This window comes from Trachurus trachurus, assembly GCF_905171665.1.
Source record: "Trachurus trachurus genome assembly, chromosome: 3".
NCBI lineage: Eukaryota > Metazoa > Chordata > Actinopteri > Carangiformes > Carangidae > Trachurus > Trachurus trachurus.
Window position 1 is genome coordinate 24397241 of NC_139893.1, and position 16772 is coordinate 24414012.

Genomic DNA, 16772 nt, shown 5'->3' on the forward strand with positions numbered 1-16772 from the left:
GGTGTGTCTTTTTGGACGAAGAAAAGTGAGCTCCGTTCACAACCGTCATATGGACATGCAGTGCTGCACGGAGCCCCGCTGTAACTCCAAGAAGGCACAGAGGACTCTGAAACTTCTCCCAGCCCTTAGTCGACATGAGGGTGAGTAGATGAGTGAAACTTGAATTTTGGGTGAACTATCCCTTTAAATAAGTCTATATTTTAAGCTTGTTTGTAGCAGAAGCTCCCAGTGTCTCAGTTCACTGCTCTGCCTGTGTCAGTGCAAATCGTGCCAGATTTGCATTGAAATAAAGGTAAGCAATACAGCGTGAAAATCAACTGCAGAGGCTTTTGCATGTGATATAAACATCTTGAAATAACAAGCAAGATTTATTCAACCAATAAAACTTGAACAATTTGAAATAATAATAATAAATTCCACCCAAAAGTCAATTTATACTGTAAGATCCACTTTAATCTTATTGTGTAACTCTTGAGAAGTGAAATGGTTGTTTTTTGGTTCTTTCTTTACACTTATTTGGAAAAATGTTCCTCATACCTTAATTATAACTTAGCATCATCTCCAGGTAGATGCATTGATACTTCCACAATAAACAGTAAGTATATCCAAGGGCAATAAAAAATGTGACAATCCTCATATTGTGATTCAAGTGACTACAATGACATTGATGCAACATTTCATAACGTGAAATATCTCATCAGTAGTTTCTGCGTCAGCCCCAACACTAAACTTTCTGAGTCCAAACTTCCTAAGATGTATATCCCAGTTTGACAGCCTCACAGTTGTGCCTGGCTGTTACTTATGCAACTAAGCATCTTCCTTTAATACAGCAAGCCTCAACTTAAGCTTCTTCCCACCAAAGGGAAAACTCAGGGAGTAAACAAAGCCTGCTGGGTCTTGGTCCATAATGCCAGGTTAGATCTTAGGCAAGAGCTGTTGGAAGAAATCCCTCTTGAAAATCCTTATCCATTTGTTCCAGTCTAGTGTTTGGGGGTTTATTTGTTTGTTTTTCTGTCAGTCTTGGGAAGAAATATCTTTGCATTTTCAAACTATGTATTTGAACAGAATGGATTAGTCGCTTAAATAACCCACTGGTTGAAGTTTGGATGGCAAGAGCAGAAGTTACAACAATAGCGACAACAACAAAAAAAACAGTTATTCCTCAATAACAGGCATATTATCACTAGAGAATAACACCCACTGACTCTGGTCATACCCTGAACTTTCCATTAGAAAAGAAAAGAAAAGTATGGGTCCAAGAGGTTTCTGGTTTTAATTGCATCATTAGAATTACAAGAATAAGAACAACAAAATACATTTGAACATGTTGCCTTGTGCCATTGTCTGAATTGTTCTTAAACATGTGAAACAGAGATGGACGGATGTAAAAACACTGGATATTAATTTCATTTATCAAATTAAACTGTTTGTTTATGTTCATGCAACTCAATAAAATCAACCTAAACTTTACATGATCAGGATAATCCAAACCCGTGTGACTTCAGACAACAGACCTGAGGTGTGAAACTGTTAAAATCCCTCAGGGTAGAGATGTTTACAGCCACAGAGAAGCGTATATTATAAACATTGAACAAATAAAGTAAAATAGGCTAAATAAATCCAAACTCCAACCGTTACAGTAATATATAATCATCTCAGTGTTGTCACACTTAATAATCTTAAAAATAAAGGCTTCTTTTTCTATCTACGTACGTACATGTGGTTACAGTTCAATCTGTGAGATTGAGTAACATTCAACAACGCTGAACTTTTATCAACAATTTAACTGTCATGATAGTTTGCATTTAGTAGAAACTCTCATGACAGTGGAAATAACACTATTTATTTTTTTTGTTATTTACTTACACTATTTACTTCCATTTCCTATAGATTCCTATACATTACGTCATGTCACAACAGGAGGTACCAATAATGAACAATGGCTGAATTCCATTTAGCTGCTTCAGTTCTTGCCCTGGTATTGTTCATGCTGGCTCACTGGGACAGTGGAATTACTGTTAATATCATTCCTTATATTAACCTATATTTCTACTTTGACACTCCAAAATGTCTACTCTTAAAGAAAAGGTCTGTTTACACTAAATATCAATGAGGTCAATACGTGTATTGGTGTTTTATCATGTTTTAGTGTACAGAGTTAGCAGAAATGTTCCAAAGCCTTCACACATATTTAATGTGATGACTAATTGAAAAAAGGCTGTGTTTAAGGGTGATGGGTTTAAGAAAACAGCAGTTCAGGTCACCAGTTATTAGCCTTTGTAGTAGAATGTGTCCTTTCTCTAAAACAGGGCCTTTCTAAACCCTATGTTTGTGTAAAGTTGTCCTTGAATTTCTCTTCAACAGCTCCTGTTAGCTTGGCTGTCTTTTGCTTTCTTCCCTGGGTCTCGGATCAGGCCCTTGATAAAAAACTAGGATTTTGAAAACAAAGTTAAATAAAACTCCTGAATCAGGATCCAGCGTCTGACAAACACTGCACATGTAAATATTGGCTCTGTACGATATTTCTTCTTTAAAGCAGAAGTAAGCGATATATTTGTGTTAATATAAGTCTTAAATAGTTCTATCTTCCGACAGCAATCACTTACATAGAGTGTTTGGTCTGAATCACGGGTCTGTCAGTCACTCTGCTCTGCTCTGAGCCGAGGAGAAAACTTTTCTCGTATCCTACAGTTTTTATCCAATGAGGAGAGAGAACGGCATGCAGGGCTGTGTGTGCAGCCAAGGGACGCCGTGAATGTGGTGACGTAGGGACGAGGACTGTTATGGTGCGTTCAAGGCAGACCGTAACTCGTGTTTTTCCGACCTGTGAAGTCGTACCAGTTCGATCTGGTACCACTTCACGGGTCGGAAGTTACGAGTGGCCGTTATAGTGCACTTTCACAGGTAAAACAGGTCAGAAAAACACGAGTGGGTTGCCTGGAACACTACAAAATCGTAAGTTGTGACTTGAAGCTGTAATTTACGGTTTCAAAAGCCGGCCTGGAACGCAGCATTAGCCAAAACGACCGGATCGCTTACTTCTGCTTTAACTGAGCTGGAATGTCTGCATTCCCTAAATGATTGATTATAATTGTACTTTTAAAACCATAAATACCTGATGATGTGACAACCATTGGAAGGGAACAGAAGATGTCCCCTCTAGTGCAAATTAAATATTTGCTAAAAAAGCAATCAAGAAGTCCCTTAATAATACTGCATGAGCTCTTCCTATGACTGCGTACTTGTTTTGAGTTCCTGGAGAATGTCAGTGCCACTGCTCCAGGCAAAAACTCTGGCTCTCAAAGAGGTGTTGTCCCTACATCCCTCCAGTTTGGACAGCAGTTTCTCTAGGGTGTACCCCTTTCTGGGCATCACAACATCATGCCCCCTCAGACAGAAAGTAGGGCACAGATCATTCCCACCATCTCCCACATAAAATATCTGCCCATACTCCACACCTACATCAGACTGCTCTGACAGGTAAAGCTCCAGGACTTTTTTCTTACAGAGGTTGACAGGGCATCGATCACACTCATGAGAGTGGTAGCATTGTACCTCCATGTACCCAAGATCATTGATCTTAGCAGGGTTGGTGTAAACCCTGTCGACGGCAGCGTGGAGCCCAGCGGCTTGAAGAATCCATTCTATGAATATGGTGTTGGCGTCGGAGATGACGATGCAGTCAATGGTGTTTTTATTCTGTGATATGTATGTCAGCAGATCTGTCATTCCAGCTGTGAAGGGTATGGTCTCCATCACACTTTTGACCCTGTCAGGGCTGATCTCCTGGTCCCCTGATGGACAGACCAAAAAAAGGTCAAACAACTGAAGAATGACCGTAGAATGTAAAATGTTTTTGTCAATAGTATTTGCAGCTCTGTGCATGAGTAAAATAGGGCTTGGCCGAAAGTTAATTCTCACCTATATAGTTCATCACTCTGCCCATGTACTCAGTCCAGTGGCCTTTTTTGTAGGAACACTTCACAGAGTCAGGGAGTGTCTGATCTGGAAGACATCTGGAAACACACAACAAAACTCCAATCAGAAAAACTGAAATTGTTATGTAAGAGTACCACATTGCACATATCTTAATATCATAAAAAATGATAAGATTTATTATGCCAATAATAAACAATAGTTAATATGTAGCTACAGGCAATTTACAATGAATTGTGTGCAGACTGAAATTCTCTGAGGGAAATGGTGATATTGCTTGTGTTTGAAATAGAGGAAAATCAGGTAGCCTAACATCTTTTTGTTCTGTGAATGTGGGACAGTTAGCAAATAGTTATGCATAACTTAGCCTAAGTAAAACATTTTGCTTCACATCCTATTCATGGGCTGAAATACGTCTTGTTATTTGGGATTTGATTGAATCAGTCAACATAATCCCTTACCTTACAACCCAGGTATCACTGTTGTCATCGACCACAGTGTGGTCAAAATCAAACACCATCAGAGTCTTCATTTTTCACCTGAAATAGATACAACAGTCTCAAACACAATGAACAAGAGGAGCTGGTTGAGAAAGTCAAACGTACTTTCGCTTTTGTTTTTCGAAGTGATGTTGTCACGTATTGTTCAGTCCAGCCGTGACCTTTGGCATGACTTCGTTAGACAAACTGTGTCCCTTTACTTTAATTAAACTTTAATAAGGGTCATCTTAACTGCACCAACCAACATTTCGGTTTCAACAAATCGTTTTCCCTAATATGCCGATTGAATCCCGACACACCATTTTATCTTAGAATATATAGAGAGTTATTTCTTCATCCGAATAAAGTTAAAAATGTAAGCTTATAGTTTTAAGTGGCATATTTTATACGGAGTCTGGTGCAACCTCGAGTCTCCTCCCGACTAACCGGCCACACAAACAGACCAGTCCCTCGATTTAAATCATTCAAAATAGATTTATAGGAGACAACACATATTAACGTGATTACTGCACTAAACCACTGGTAAAAAGACACATTTTTACAAAGTAGCCGAACCGGCGAAACTGACCTGAGCCTGCCTGTCATGAATCCGGCGCCTCGTCTTCCTCCTCCTCGTCTTGTTGTTGTTCCGTGGCGGTGCAACCTGTCCGGGCTCGTTACCGCCACCTGCTGGTAACGTGACGTTGTCGTCCCATGTGGATATTTAAGCCAACAGGATATAATAATACATTCAATACTTGGAGTTTGTAGATTTTGTTGTAACATGCGGCAAAAGTACACAACACGAGAAAAGTCCCTACGAGTGAAAAATGTAGGAAACTGCAGTAACTTTTGACTGAGAGCGCGACGGTCCCACCTCGTGACCACCGGGCGGCGGTAGAGCGCAACTTGACCTACACAGACACAACCAGGGAGGAAGACAGCGTGTCGGTTTAGTTCCTGGTTGCATAAAGTCGAGTGTCGCTCACTGGCCTACGTTGTTGTTTTGTCTTCATCTTTTAAGCCGACAGTTTTTCTTATTATTTCCACAGACATGTTCAAAGGTTTGGGGACGTGGTTGGGGTTGGAGAACCCGACGTACACGAAGACGTCGGATGACAAAGAGGAGCTGAGCGTGCAGCAGGAAGAGAAGGTGGTGGAGGCACAAAACGAGGTAAACAAACAGCAACCAGCTGACCAGGATGCACAACCAGAGACGGACCAGGAGGACTTGGAGGCTAGCAAAGGACTGGGTGGTGAGAAAAAAAAATGTTTTCCATCATATTATCATTGCTGTCTTCGTAAAATAGCTGTATTTAATATCAAGATCGAAGATTTGGCTTCTCAGTGACTCCAGGATCAATGCCAGTATCTCTGTCTGTGATTAGTCTGTTAAACCAGTAGATTGTAACTCTTGGTGAAATATCCCTTTATCCTATTCTTGTAGCTACGAATTTATCTTCAGCTTTGTTAAATGTTGCCCTTAACTCACCCTGCAGTCTTCTGATACATTTATATATGTGTTGTATACAACTACACATACATTAACCCTCCTCTTCCTCCTCATCTGAAGACTACATCTTCAGTTTTGCCTCCACTGCCACCAAGAAGATTTCCGAGTCAATGGTAGAGACAGCTCAGACCATCAAGAAGACTGTGGAAGAGGGGAAAATTGACGGCATTATAGACAAGGTACATAGCTGTGTTGGGTGGTTGTTTGACGAGTTCTGCAGCATTATGAAAGGCAGCTCTGTGTGATGGATCATTGTCATAGGTTGTTGTGCTTTGTGCTCAGCATAGTGTGCATGTGTGTGTATTTGCAGACCTTTCTTGGAGACTTCCAAAAGGAGCAAGAGAAGTTTGTGCTAGAGAAGAAAGCGAAGAAATCAGGTAAAATCAGAAGACAAAGAGGAGTTTTTGTCCTGTTAAAGAATGCTGCTTTACAAGACAAATTCAATCTCAGTGAAGTCTAATAGTTTGCATATCATGGTTTATTGTGAAAAACACTGGTGAATTTGCCTAAAAGCTCCCATTGAGAAAATCGAAACAATGGAAGAGTAAAGTATCAGTAAAGACGATAGGTGTAAGATTGGCAGTAGGATTCTAGTCTTGTAGTATGTAATAAACAATTCTACACAAATGTGCAAGGTAGGCTATACACAGACTGAAAATGTACCAAGCCCACTAATCCTGGCTGGTCAACGATTTGTTTTCAGATTGGCAATAGTGATTTAAAATCCTTCTGATTTCCTGAGAAAAAATGCAGTCATTCATAAAAATATACAGGTAAATCAGTTTATCAGACTGTAATAGCACCTCATATACAGGTCAGTGACACTGAAAGCACTTGACAAGGTTGCAGGGAATTTAAACACATAACTGTGTTTGTGTGTGTAGAAGTAGCAGTGCCTCCCTGGGTCGGCTACAATGAAGAGGAGACGATCCAGCAACAGATCCTTGCTCTGTCAGCTGTAAGCAAAGACACATGACTTTTATCAGTTGTTTGCAATATTGTAAAAAAAAAAAAAAAAAAAAAATCAGACTGAGCTCTCGCTGCTAATTCCAGGACAAGAGGAACTTCCTGCGGGACCCTCCCGCTGGTGTTCAGTTCCACTTTGACATGGAGCAGATGTATCCTCTGGCTGCAGTGATGCTTGAGGAAGACCAGCTACTTAACCGCATGCGCTTCGACTTGGTTCCCAAACAGTCTGTACTGTTCCAATATTGTGTGTGTTGTTGTATGTTTGTACGCTACCAGTCAAAAGTTTGTACACACCTTCTCATTCAGTGGTCTTTCTTTATTTTTATTACTTGTAGATTCATACTTAAAACATCAAAACTATAAAGGAACAAAATATAATTATATAGTAAACACTAAAAAGTGTCACCTGATGTAAACTCAACAGAGATGGTTTGGGACGTGTTGGACCACAGATTGAAGGCAAAACAGCCAATAAATGTTCAGCACCTCTGGGAACTCCTTCAGGATTGTTGGAAAACTGTTCAGGTGACAACCTCAAAGAATCAAAAGTGTGCAAAAAGCTGTCATCAAAAAATATCAAATCTGAAACATATTCTGTTTTGTTCAACACTTTTTTGCTTACAACATAACTATGTCACATAATATCTGTTCCTTCATAGTTTTGATGTCTTCAGTTTGAATCTACACTGTAGAAAGTAATTAAACTAAAGTAAAAACATTGAATGAGGAGGTGTATCCAAGATTTTGACTGGTAGTGTATGTGCGTGTGCAGTATACATTTTACATGAGTGTGTTAGCGGAACACAACTACTTTTATTACTTTTGAAATCACCATTGAAACGATCTCTCAGAGTGGATGGTGGTGTGTTTGTGTTTGACAGCGTGAAGGAGGAGATGTTCTGGAGGAATTATTTCTACAGAGTGTCTCTGATCAAGCAGTCGGCTCAGCTCACGGCGCTGGCAAACCAGCAGCAACAGAAGGACGATGAGGACAGAGGAGCCGGCGCTTCACCCGAGGACGTTGTCTTAACAGGTGAGAGGGCTGATTCACCTGTATGGGTTTCTGTTTTATGACTATGTTATTGATCTAACATGATTAATTCACATCAATGATTTGAATTGATGATACACCTTTAATTATTGACACATGCTCAAAAACCAGTAGTATGTGGTAAATGGTACATTATTCTTTGTACCGACAGGTAATTTATACAACTTACTATGGGTCTATTTTCTTTATACCCTTTAAAAATGTAAATTGGACAGTTATGTGTAAACATGACTTAGCTCTGGAAGCTGAGCTCATGATATAATCAGAGACCCTCCACAGGGGAGGAGATGTTAGGAAGTTTATTGTGTGGTAAAAGTTATGGGAGGAAAGTGAGTGAGTGCCGAAGGTGAAGGCAGCTGGACTTCTTTTCAGTTCTTGAAGACGTTTCACCTCCCACCTGAACGGCTTCTTCAGTTCTGAAAAACACTCAGTGTGGGAGTCCAGTGAGTCACACTGTGGCACAGGTGACGCTAACCACCACCTCCACGGTGAAAACCAGGTTACATACCGGAGATTCCCAGAGGTGAAAGGTCTTAAAAACTGAAAAGAAGTTCCGTTACGTACCTTCAACTCTAGCATTTAATGACCTGCATAACTGAGAATCTACACAGACTTATTAGCTCAGCTTGTCATTGCTGTTATTGAAACAGCAGACTTATGATTTGCATATGCAAAACTAACTGTACATACTGCTGTATTATTTGACTTTACAGACTCCGTCAGACCAAAAACTCCCCCAGTTTCTATCAGCGACTTACAGAAGGTAAGACTAAACAAGAGTGTATGCAGAGCTTTGATAGTTTCCAACATCATTCCAAAACCTCATGGACATTAATCCATTTAGTTGCCTTTTTAATCCTGCCCACATCATTCCCAGCCACCCCAGGATGAAGAGGAGGAGATGTCCACAAGTCCTGGAGTGTCAGAGTTTGTGAGCGATGCTTTCGACTCGACGGCCATCAACCAGGAGGACCTGAGGAAAGAGATGGAGCAGCTGGTGCTGGATAAGAAAGACAGCACACCCTCTCCTGATGGTTAGTCCTAGAAGGTTGATTCTGTTGATTCTTGGAAGTACTCAGTACAGAGCTCATTCAGCCAATTTGGGTGTCATTACCTTTCCTTTTATCCAGATGAGTCAGCAGACTGGGAGAAGGAGCTGCAGCAGGAGCTCCAGGAGTATGAGGTGGTGACCGAGTCAGACAACAAAGACGACCAGTGGGATCAAGAGATCGAGAAGATGCTGCAGGCTGATGACAGCTAGACGACTACCATGTGCCTATCTCCTGTACAGGCAATGATCTGACCCAATATGGATGATGATGATGATGATGATGATGAATCATGATGAATAGTGACCAGTGATGCACAACGGGCTGCACATCCACACCCTATGCCCCCACCCAGCTGTGATTACTATCTTGTGCAAATTGATGAAGGTGTAGAGGTGTAGCAAGAGAGTGTCACCTCTGCAGGAAGCAGTGGCCATGTTAAGACGTATTACTTCACTGCCCCTTCCTAAATGAGTTTTATCTGCTTTGTTTCCCCCACTAGAGGGCGATACAGTACAAGTATCATGGATTTTATAACGGAGAGGGTTTGTTGAAAATCACAGATCTGTATCAAATTTTATCTTTGTCTCCACTGCTACTTTGTGGTGGGTTGTAAAGTTGAGTCTTAGTATAGCTCCAGTATGGTAAAGTAAAATGTAAAGTTATGTTTATGTAAATAAAGAAGATTCTAACACTAGCCCTAACTTCAAGTTCCTTTTCTCATTTATACTTTTGCATTTTGAGCTCAAACTCCACGTAATGTGTTCATCATACACACTTCTTTACTTTGTTTTCACTGCAGTTTGATTTTCTATGTTTTCCCATAGTTTTTAAGTCATCTTTAAGTTTTTTTGTTTGTTTGTTTGTAGATATTAGGTGGCCACTCTGACCATGACTGATCATTCAGGCCCCTGCCCTCTGTGTATGGGGGAGGGCAGGGTGTTCCTTGTAGAGACCACTATCAGGATGGAAATGTTTTGTCATAGGACACTGGTGATTACTGCCAACAACTTAGCGTTGATGATCCATCTCCTTTTCCTTTGAGTAGACAGCTGAACTGTCGCCAAGCAACACAAACATTTTCATGACTTACAAATTAGCTACACGTTGCCTCAGGGGAGCACTGAAGTATTCAGGATTCTTTCCTTTCCTTCACCCTCTTTTGATGACCACACACTTCAATTCAATCACTTCAAATATTATTTCAGGATGTATTTTCATCTTTGAAAAGATTGTCAAACTCCAAAAAAAACAACTATTATAGTAATGTAACACCGATTCATGATAGAACACCTATACAGCAGAGATATACAGTACATAAAAGTCCTATATCATCACTCACAATACCTCTCGTCCAGTCAAATAACTTGGTGGAACTAACTGTTAATGGTTTTACATATAGACACAGTTAGTTGAGATTCAAACACAGATCATCTTGAAAAGAAAAGGCAGTGTTTTTCAGTACAGCTTTTTTTTAATGTAACATACCGGTAATAGTTCGATATTTGCCATATAAGCTTATTTGCGCTCTAACAGAGAGTTAAACAAAATTGTGACTCTTGTATCTGTTTATCAAAGGCTGGAGTCAGCAGCAGCTGGTTAGCCTAGTTTAAATTAGCACAAAACTAAGACAAAGGGAAACAACCAGTCTAGCTCAGTCTGACGGTCTCACTCAGATCCATGTTTTTTTGTTTTTTTTTGTTGTTGTTTTTAAGCAATTCCAATGCAGTTTCGGGGTAATTCTGATTTTCACTTTCTAGTCGCAACTTCCCGGTGGTACTCTGTGGGCATGGAATTTACCGTGCTTTACATGAATAAATGCACTGCTGTTGGTACATGAATGAGGGCTGATTGCAGTAGTGGGTAAGAGCGAAGTCTTTCAAGAGAGTGAGTCAGTAAGTGAGGAATGATACCGTAGAAAGGGGGCTGGATGTTTTGGTAGTAGAAAGTCTATAATCATGTTAAATGACTAGAGACAAACATGTAGCTGTGTTTCTGCCAACCAGACCTGTCTCTGCATGTTCCCTATACACTTCACAGGGGCAGAAACCAACCCAGAAACAGATGGTAGCCTACGCTGTGATGACTGTCAACACGACAACAACCACAATCAAGATACTGAAATGAATTGGAGAATAATTACTCATTTGCAAGTAGCAGTCAATACAAAGATCAATATGTCAATTACTGCTGTGCTTTCCTTCTGCTCTCTGGGTATCTGGTCTGTGTCCATGCATGTAATGTGAAAAGCCGTAAGGTGAAGGAGCAGATAAAAATCTCAGTGCTGCACAGTGTGCTCTCCCTCTCTTTTGTCTCTCTTTGTCATTTACACACACACATCACCCCCATCGCAGCATCACAGCTAGTGTCCACCAGCTGGTCTCTGGTCTCACTGTTGTCACCATGGTGACAAAGCCCCAGCAGATGAGGACCCATGTGTGCAGTTTATTGCTTGTGTGTAATGCTGGTTTAACAATGTTTTAATAATACATAAAGGTGCGCCTGTGTGTGTGTGTGTGTGTGTGTGTGTGTGTGTGTGTGTGTGTGTGTGTGTGTGTGTGTGTGTGTGTGTGTGTGTGTGTGTGTGTGTGTGTGTGTGTGTGTTTGTCTGAAGCGCAGACAAGGATATCTGCAGGCTATGTGGGCGAGACAGACAAAGAGGCTGAATGAATAGAGATGAAAGATAAATATGCTGTAAGATCGTTAGTAGTATGGCTACATCACAGACCACGTGTTTAACGTTTGATATTAAATACCCTGTGCTGTTGGGCACAGATCCTCATCAAATAACCAATATTTTGTTGAATATTTAGTATTTTACAGAAAAGGTCCATAGGTGTTTGATATATTGCCTACCAGGATACAAAAGGGAAAAGTGTGTTCCTATCATGGCTGCGTTTTAAAGCAAAGCTGAATAAAAAAGAATTTTAGCATATTTTTACTTCAATCCAGTAGCTACCATCCTGTGTAAAAGGACATGTGAAAAACTGAATTAAATCAACCCACTGAAAACCCTCCGATTACTGTTCACTAGAGTTGGCATTGCTGCCAGTGACTTGTGCCAAACCTTGGAAAAAATATAATATCTGGGGAAGCCAAGTAAGGATGAAATTATTTCAAATCCAGTTGTTAATCCCTTACAATTTTGCTTTGAATGAATCTCTCTCTCTCTCAAATTGAATCGTAGGCAACTGGACTTGTAGGAAGATGTTTCGCCTCTTATCCAAGGGGCTTCATCAGTTCATACGAATCAGTCTCACTAGTCCGCACTAGTCTGACTAGTGCGCATCGGTCTCACTAGTCAGACTAGTGCGGACTAGTGAGACCGATGCGTACGAACTGATGAAACCCCTTGGATAAGAGGCGAAACGTCTTCCTAGACAAATACAAGTCCAGTTGCCTACAATTCAATTAGAGAGAGATAGAACAATGACTTGGATGAATGAGAATATTCATAGACTTTGAATTAATACAAATTACTTCATATCCCAAAAGGGAAATGCATTTGTCTGTCAGCTCATCTACCATTTGCAGAAGATTTTGCCCCTGTACTATATTTTAAATACGTTTGATCTCTCTAAAAACAGAGACATTTTAGTTCCCTTTTTGTGTTTCTTTTCAGTCAGTTTTACAGGAAGTGTTGGCTGTAAACCTTAGTCTTGTTTGCGTATTATAATGTTCCACCAGGCCTCAAAATAGTAACTATGTGAGCTTAGGCCTACATTATGGCTGTTATGCAAATTATTTGTGCATATTGAAGTGTGTTGTCCAGAACATAATGAACTAATTTTCTACTGGCTCTCATGTGATCACCTCCAGAGCACTTAGCCAAGGGTATCACATTTTAGTGCTTTTAATAGGTAAGCTTGGAATTGGTCCTTCATCCAGTCCGATGGTCGTGACTTAATTCCACACCTGAAAACAGGTTGATGCATAATGTGCCTAGGACAAGCGGTCATAAATATATGCCCGGAAATATGTTAGCTCAACCCAGCTTCATTCTCATCACACTGATGTGAATAGTTGTGACAAAAATGGCCAAATTTGTGGCAGGTGATGTAAGGCACTGTAAAACTGTTTCATGGGGCATCCCCAATGAAACTGTGACTTTTTGTTTTGTTTTTATTTCTTCTTTTATGACAGAGCTATAAAATCATTCAAACCACAGTGGATGTATAGCCTCTAGACCCAAAAGACTCAGAGACCATTGTTGCTAAATTTTACAAGAAAGGGACTCCTACCAGTGGCCTAACCGCAGTGAGCGTGAAACTGAGTAGGAAGACTTTAGAATTTACATTTAGGCTAAGATGTCAGAGTGGGCGAGTTGAAGACGCACTTTAAGCAAACACTCTATTATTGCTGACAATAAGTTGATTACTGGGTAGTGTTTCCTCTCACTTTGCAGCTTATTTGCACAGTTGCGCCGAAAACTGTCTTTTACTGACAGAACCCGTCATTAACACTGTGATATTTGTGTTTGTTGGATTTAAGAACATTCACATTTGGGTGTCACCCTTAAGCTGTAGCTGGTGAGAAAGATACAGATAATGACACCCAAAGATGTTAAATCAACCACTAAGTAAGCACAAAGTGCAGTGTTTTATTTCCTCTCAGGCTCAGACATTCGTGCAACTTGACCGTGTCACATGGTAGAGCACAGAATGTTGTTCAAGTTCAGACTGCCACAGATCCCTGTGACCATATTTGGAGCTTTTTGACAAAAGATAGCATTACACGCTCAGGGGCCAACGTAGGAGTACAAGCCATTGTTTGCTGCCAATAATATTTTCTGCTCCGCTGCACCTTGTCCTGTTAACACCAGGCCTAATAGCTCATCTATTAAGTAAGAACCCCAGCCACCGACAGAGGCTGCTATGGTTTATATGGAGATGGATGATAAGATAACAAGCTTGTGCAGACTTGAGTCTGCAGACTTCCAAACTGTCTCTTGCTGCTTATATGTTTTCTTCCTCTCTTGTTGTTTCTTGTCTCTCACCTTTTCGTCCCACTCGTTTTTTCACTATCACTCTCTCCGTCCTTTGCTCTCCTTTGACTGATTTACTGGCACTTTTGTCTGTGACCATATTCAATTGTGTGTGTGTGTGTGTGTGTGTGTGTGTGTGTGTGTGTGTGTGTGTCTGATCCGAAGCACACCTGTCATCAACAAGACAGTGGCCCCTTTATTTCACAAGCTTGCATAGTTCAACCGACACACATAGTACACACACACACACACACACACACACACACACACACACACACACACACACACACACACACACACACACACACACACACACACACACACAGACTCAACCACTCACAGACAGTTGAACACAGGAGAGGAACCAGGTGTTTAATCCACCCCCAACCCACCTCTTCCCCTGTCTCTGTATTTATTTATTCATTTTTTTATCTTAAGAAGGAAAAAAGAAGACATGGAACTTAATTAAAACATTTGAGGTCAAGTGTTTAAAGGTGTTTAAAGTTGAAAATGTGCTTTAAATGGTCAGGTAGGCTCAAACAATGACATCAGCTTCAGGTGTGTCACTGATACTTTTTGTACAGTAGAAATACAAATGCACACAAATCTCAGGACTTCCCCTACACTTCAAGAGGAGTAATACCAAAAACCAGACTCCTTGTTGGCTCAAATCTTGCAACACAAAACAAAATTGTTCAGGGGTCTAAGGTTTTAGCAACCATATTAAAGACAAGGAAATGAATAAAATGACAAGTTCTTTTCTTTACATAACAGGAAATGCTATTCGCAGTGTTTAAGGTGACAATCGTATAAGCTCTGTGTTGTGGCTGTATAGGCTCTTGTTTTCAGACAGGGCTATCAGTGTATTTGTTTTGTTTTACCCCCTCCTGTTTTTCTTTGCTAGAGACCTCAAAGCTGTCTCACGATGAAGCTGTGGTCTGTGGTTACTGTTGATACTTGCCCGAATGCCAGCTGCCTGTGGCACTGAAGGAGGTGTTGTGGAGGTAGATGATAGCTCTCCCGTCTCTGGTTCACATAGGCTTACTGGAGGCACTTTTTGGGATTTTGGAGGTAACAACGTGACACATTCTATCAGTAGACATAAACAAAGGCAATAAGGCTCCTGAGGGCACTCAGCTCTTTTGATAACTTATGTAATACCCTGCACTGAGCCCTACTGTAAGGTTATGGCATGAGGTTGATAGAATGAGTAATATAAATTCCAATTAGGCTATAGCCTATAATTTCAGGGGTAGCCTAGTGTAGGATAGGACACCAAAGCCTAATAGAGCCCAATATGTCTAAGTGGTTATTATAGTCCAAAACCAACATTGAATGTTTATTATTCATCAGATAAACATTGAAGGTTATGTAGGCTAATACTGAGGTTTGTCAGTTTCTCAAAATATAACCACTCCTCTATGCTCTCTCTCTCTCAGATCCAGATCAATCAAGTTGCCAGTTCCTATTCAACACCCTGCTGCGCTGACACAGCCGTCAAGTTAGACACAGAGCAGGGGGAAACCAGGAAGTTGCCTTGTCTTCAAAATTGTCTCAGTAAGAAAAAAAGGCAGAGAGAGAGAGAGAGAGAGAGAGAGAGAGAGAGAGAGAGAGAGAGAGAGAGAGAGAGAGAGAGAGAGACCTTATTGTGAAGGAGTCTTTACGGAAGTGGGCGCTTGAACAGCAGCTCCGGCTGACACCTCCCTCCCGCTGACAGTCGCTTCACCAGCGGAGGCTCGGTGTGGTGTGGTGTGACGGCTGCAGACAGCACATGAGCCCGGCGTCTTGCTTTACGGACTTTCCCATTTAAAAAAAAAACAAAAACAAATATCAAGCATCTGAAGCGTGTTGGAGGCGTTAGAAATGAGCTGAAAAGACAGCAGGTGGACCCGAACGAAGTTTATTTCTCCCCGTGGTCGAGCTGACACCGGTTTATCGACTGAATTTGAAAGTCCATCCTTCAGAAAGTCTAAAACTACTCAAGGTAAGCCTGCGTTACTTAGCCTACAACGTTATGTTTGTAGAAACAAGCCACATTGTCTACTATGCTATAATTTTAGATTTTTAGCACATTAGAGATTCATTTAAAACTCATATTTTCACTTTTTAAATACCTTTCTGTAGCTACAAACTGTTTATTTGGGGGAAAAAATATATAGCCTATATATATATTTTTTTTTTTTACATTTTATTTTGTTGTAGGCTATGGTATTTTTTCTTTTTCTTTTATTTAAACACATTTTATGTAGGCCCACTCTCCAATAGAAGAGTGTGGTAAATGGTGAAGGAGATGCTAAAGGTGTGATTTAAATTGTGTGTAGGCTAATTGTATCATTTTCCAGGCCTGTTGGTCTTTGAATGGCCTTGGATTACAGGGCATTGATGCTTGGATGATGTACTTCATCATTGCTGAAAGTGAGAAATCAAACCTGTGTGTCTCTCATCTCAGCTGTAAGATGAGGTTTCCTGTAGGAACACAATCAAAAGACTTCACTCAGTGAAAACAAAAAACAAAACAAAAAAGGTTGTGAAAACGCCTTAGAAGACCTGGGCACTGTGTAAACATGTGTAAACTACCACATTCAGATCTGGATGGTTTTTTTCTCTCTATCCCTTGAAATGCAAATGTGCAGTGGGTGTGTGACTCATTGCAAAAGCATCCTGTCTGTTGTGCTGACATAATTTTTCATAATGAGTGAAAGAAAGCCTGTGAACCTTGTGACCAGGACTTAAGGCCACACTGGGGGTGATTTAAGCCTAATAATATGCAGCCTTTTGTCTGTACATATGT

The 16772-nt window shown here is 40.6% G+C and overlaps 2 protein-coding genes across 2 annotated transcripts; one reads left to right on the top strand and one right to left on the bottom strand.

Annotated features, from left to right (window-relative positions):
- Nucleotides 1–3228: 3228 nt before the first annotated feature.
- phospho2 (phosphatase, orphan 2) lies at nt 3229–5233 on the bottom strand (the record flags this gene model as incomplete). The annotated part of the gene is made up of 4 exons (XM_084000523.1): nt 5005–5233; nt 4398–4475; nt 3922–4016; nt 3229–3794 (listed from the first exon to the last, which is right to left on the bottom strand). Exons 2-4 carry the CDS (start codon nt 4466–4468, stop codon nt 3229–3231), a joined length of 732 nt encoding a protein of 243 aa, XP_083856649.1. The 5' UTR covers nt 4469–4475; nt 5005–5233.
- A 124-nt stretch (nt 5234–5357) lies between these two features.
- LOC310984154 (synapse-associated protein 1-like) lies at nt 5358–9694 on the top strand. The gene is made up of 9 exons (XM_083969289.1): nt 5358–5671; nt 5989–6107; nt 6239–6305; nt 6813–6886; nt 6982–7121; nt 7779–7930; nt 8662–8711; nt 8826–8982; nt 9079–9694. Exons 1-9 carry the CDS (start codon nt 5470–5472, stop codon nt 9207–9209), a joined length of 1092 nt encoding a protein of 363 aa, XP_083825415.1. The 5' UTR covers nt 5358–5469; the 3' UTR covers nt 9210–9694.
- The last annotated feature ends 7078 nt before the right edge of the window (nt 9695–16772 follow it).